At 40.2% G+C, this 4,016-nt stretch overlaps 1 protein-coding gene across 1 annotated transcript in view; it reads right to left on the bottom strand.

The window, feature by feature from the left end:
• The window catches only part of LOC118343100, a 5,391-nt gene extending 2,325 nt beyond the window's left edge, over positions 1 to 3,066 (bottom strand). The window contains exons 1-6 of the mRNA XM_035681853.1: positions 2,943 to 3,066; positions 2,150 to 2,197; positions 1,863 to 1,966; positions 1,644 to 1,763; positions 1,075 to 1,134; positions 634 to 717 (exon numbers count right to left, since the gene is read on the bottom strand). Of these exons, the coding sequence (XP_035537746.1) occupies positions 634 to 717; positions 1,075 to 1,134; positions 1,644 to 1,763; positions 1,863 to 1,966; positions 2,150 to 2,190 (409 nt within the window). The 5' untranslated portion in view covers positions 2,191 to 2,197; positions 2,943 to 3,066. The remainder of the gene's footprint in view (positions 1 to 633; positions 718 to 1,074; positions 1,135 to 1,643; positions 1,764 to 1,862; positions 1,967 to 2,149; positions 2,198 to 2,942) is intronic.
• Positions 3,067 to 4,016: the final 950 nt, after the last annotated feature.

The following is a 4,016-nucleotide window of genomic DNA, read 5'->3' as shown; positions in this document are numbered from 1 at the left end:
AGAGAGATTTCGCTGTCGGGACGGCGTTTTCAATGGGTCCAGGGTCAAAGTCCAAGCAGTTTTTGTATCTCGCCATCAGGTGAGAGAATGAGGCGAGGGAGATTCGATCGTCTGAAAAACTGGTTGGACTTTTTCACTGCAGGCCTGGAAAAGAAGATCAGTGTCTGTTTGATTTTTACTGAAAAAACATCACAAACAAGAAAAACCTGTCCGCTGTTAGTCAAGAGGAACTGTTCTTGGCCTTTGTTTTAGTTTTTTAAAGGAAAACTGGTCTCTGTTAGCAGAACTTGTCTGCTGTTAGCTCAAGAACTGCGCTGGTTAGTCAAAAAACTGGTTTGCCTTGTTAGTCAAAAGAAAAAAAACTTGTCTTTGCTTTTTGTTAGTAAAAAAAACTTGGTACTGCTTTTTGTGTAGGTCAAGAAACTGTCCGCTGTTTTAGTCACAAAAAAACTTCTTTCGTCGTGCTGTTAGTTCAAAAAGAAAAACTGTCTGGCTGTTAGTAAAAAAACTGTCTGCCGTTAGTCAAAAGAAAAAACTGTTCTGTCCGTTAGTCAAAAACTTGTCTTGGCCTGTTAGTCAAAAAAAAAAACTGTCTGCTGTTAGTCAAAAACTGTGCTGTTATTATTTTATTACCTAAAGACAGACTGAGAGCTGGAGCCAACAGGACTTTCTTCTTTGTTGGTCGTGATCCTGACAAGGCCAGACTGCTGGGAGGAGCTGCAAACAGGAAGTGAGGTCACAGAGCGTCAAATGCTATTTCAATGTTTCTAAAATGTCCAGTTAAGACATGAAATGTTTTATATTTTTATTTGTTTGTAATTTATTTGATTGTAATATTTAGGTGGTTAAATGTTTATAATATTATTTCTTCCTCCAGAATATCACAGAACAGTAAACATAAACAACATCTTAAATAATAACATCTAATAACATCTCTAAATAAAATCAGTGAATGAATTTAATTCAGTCAGATTATTTTATTATTTTGGTTTTCACATTAAGGCCTTATTCTTCTTTTTATATTTTATATATTATATTATTTTATTACATTATTGTTCTATCTCTGGTCTGTACCTGGTTTTTCTGTTGGCGTCGATGATTTCTGCTCTGAGACAAACTCGTCCTCAACAGCTGCTGATGACAGAAAGTCAGAGAGGAAACAGAGAGAAGAAAGAGAAGAAAGAGAACTTAGCTGAGTTCTCTAGATCTTTATCCTGCAGATTTAACATTTTTTATACTTAAATACAACCAAATAATTCATCCACAAGCACTTAAATGTTATCGTTTGGAAGGTAAAATTATATATCAGCAGGAGGTGACAGCTAACAGCTAACGGCTAACAGGAGTACCACAAGGCTCCATACGAGGACCACAGTTATTCAGTTTGTACTTCATTTGATTGAATATTGGGAAAACAGGGAAGGTTTTTTATATATTTCATTGGATGTTGCAGGTGAAATGATTGTGATGTGTATTTTGGGATCTATGAATGAATGTAGTATTTATTGTATTTTATATTTTATTTATATTTTATTTATTTTATTTGTATTTATTGCATTAGTTGTGTCGACCTGCTCAGGATGGAAATCTTGTACAACAAGTCCTCCCCCCGGTATGAGACTCATGTTGTTTTAGTTAGTTACCTGGTTGGAAGTCACCCTCCTGTCCTCTGTCACCTGCTGGGAGACATACTGAGGACATGACACCTGGTGTTTCCATGGCAACGCAATTTCCTCTGACTACTTCACCTGTTTCCTCTTCCTCTGTGGAGGAAGACCAGAAATATTTTTGTATGAATGGCAAACCTCGTAAAACAAACAAACAATAAAAGACTTCCTGTGGGCGAAGGAAAGTGTTTGTACCCGTTTGACCATCAGTTGTTTCAGTTGTGGCGGCTAACGTACTATTAACAGCACTGGCAGTATCAGTAGTTTTAGTTGTGGTGTCCTTGTCTGCAGAAGGTGACCTACACACAGAAAGCACACTGTAAAAATACTGTAATAATAATGCCTGTATTGAACATGTTACTTTATTAAAAGAATGTATAATACAATAATAATAATTATATAAATATATAAGTACTAAAGGCAGAAAAATGTTTTGTCCAAACCTCAAAATTATTCTTCAAATTATTACAACCAAAAACTACCTGGATGCGTCTTCCTCTTGTTCCTCCGCTCTGGACTCCATCTTGTTCCTGCTCAAAAATTACTTTTTAATTATTTTGGATTTTGGTAGCAGCTCAGAGATGCTAACGGCTACGTAGCAGGAGACGTTGGTTGGTGATGTCACCTGCCTACAGATCAGCCAATAGCTAAATTAAACTGCACTAGCTGGTTTCAACCAGTAGAGGACGGTCACTGTGCATTGTTATAGCAAAACATGTAGAATTTAAACCCTTTGGACTAAAATGTTCTGATTTGGCTTCAGAAGAACATGGTTCGTTTAGTTACAGTTATAATAAGTAAAAATTAACAGAATGTCATCGTGACCTCCAGGTCGGGAACCACAACCTCAGAATGAGTTGTTTCATCTACAGAGGGAGCGGGTCCTCTTCTATTAGTCCGCCATGTTGAACCATCATGTTTTTTACTGTAGCCCAGAACAGGCAAACCAAACACTGGAACTCAATTGAGACTTTCTCCTTGGAAAGTTTGTAATCTCCATATATGGCACTAAATCCTGGACCTTTAATAACTTAATGTGTAACTTATATAACGTGTGAAACAAAGTGTCTCTGTCAACTTTTACTGAAGCTTTTCAGTTTGGTGAAAAGTTCCCAGGAGGTCTGGTGGATCAGACACAGAGTTCAGGGCGTCTGAACGTGACTTTGTGGAAGTGCTGATCTTTATTTACGCTCTCGGCTCTAGGCTCTTATCTCTCCGCAGAGGAGGCAGAAAGGTTGAAGGTAAAGAACATAAAGATCAACAATAAAGACTTACAGCGGCTCTGCTCTCTCAGGGAGTCGACAGGAACGGTGGCCAGGTGAGACGGTTGAGGCAGGTGAGACAGGTTCAAACAGCTGAGGTTGGTGAGAAACCCGTATCTCAACTGGAGACTCACCTGCTGACATTACAGTGAGTTTATGAGCGGACTCTAACACCTCACCTGCCCCCCCCCCCGTGTACTCTCAGCCAACAGGACGGCAGAGGTGTGGTGTGTTGCCGTGGCGAAGGCCCGGCCCCGTTCCCATGGCGACTATGACTGTACAAGGCGAGGTGCAGGGGTGGGAACTGCAGCGTGCGTGCCCCTACCTGCTGAACACACACACACCTGAGTGCTGATTGCATAAGCGAGTTATTAGTGATGAGTTATTCTCCTGTTTTTGGGCGTATCAACCGTCTGTGATTGTTCTCAAACAAGTTTATTCCGACTTATTTTTGACTCAACAGGATGAACAAGTCTGAACGGCTCTGTGACACAGTGACACTATGAGCTAAATGCTAACATGCTGCTCACAATAACAAAGTGTTGTCTGAAGCTTAGTGCGTCTCCCGATATTAATATTACCAATATTAAGTCCTTAGTTGTTTCTTCAAAGTTCCTCTACCGCTCCACCCAGAGCTCCAAGCAGTGAGTCAAGTCCATCCATATTAAAACCTGTTGGTCTCAGAAAGGATCTCACCAAACTGATGCTCCTTTTATTTTGAACAAACACTGTAAGAGAACGTCCTCCCTGTTCTAAACCCAGATCGACATTGATCAACACAATCATCTTCGATACCAAAACAGTCTGGATTCCGATTGTTAATAAACACTACTTTTGGATACAATAAAACATACATCAAATAATATTTGATGAAGCTCAGCTGGAGTCCCAGTCAGAGTCCAGGTCCTCCCGTCCAATCAGAGCCTTGCCTTGCTGCGCAGTGTGTGTGTGGACGTGAGCGCTGAGCGCCACCCGGTCCACATGGTTGATTCATTCGGTCACTGTTGGATTCAATTCAGTCCACTGGTTGGATCCATATCAGTCACGGTTGTATTCATTCGGTCACTGGTTGGATTCATTCGGTCAC

This window comes from Morone saxatilis, unplaced genomic scaffold (genome assembly GCF_004916995.1).
Source record: "Morone saxatilis isolate NCDOM2014 unplaced genomic scaffold, NCSU_SB_2.0 Contig9, whole genome shotgun sequence".
Taxonomy (NCBI): domain Eukaryota; kingdom Metazoa; phylum Chordata; class Actinopteri; family Moronidae; genus Morone; species Morone saxatilis.
The sequence above is the reverse complement of the archived record's forward strand: the minus strand, read 5'-3'. Positions and strand labels throughout refer to the sequence as shown.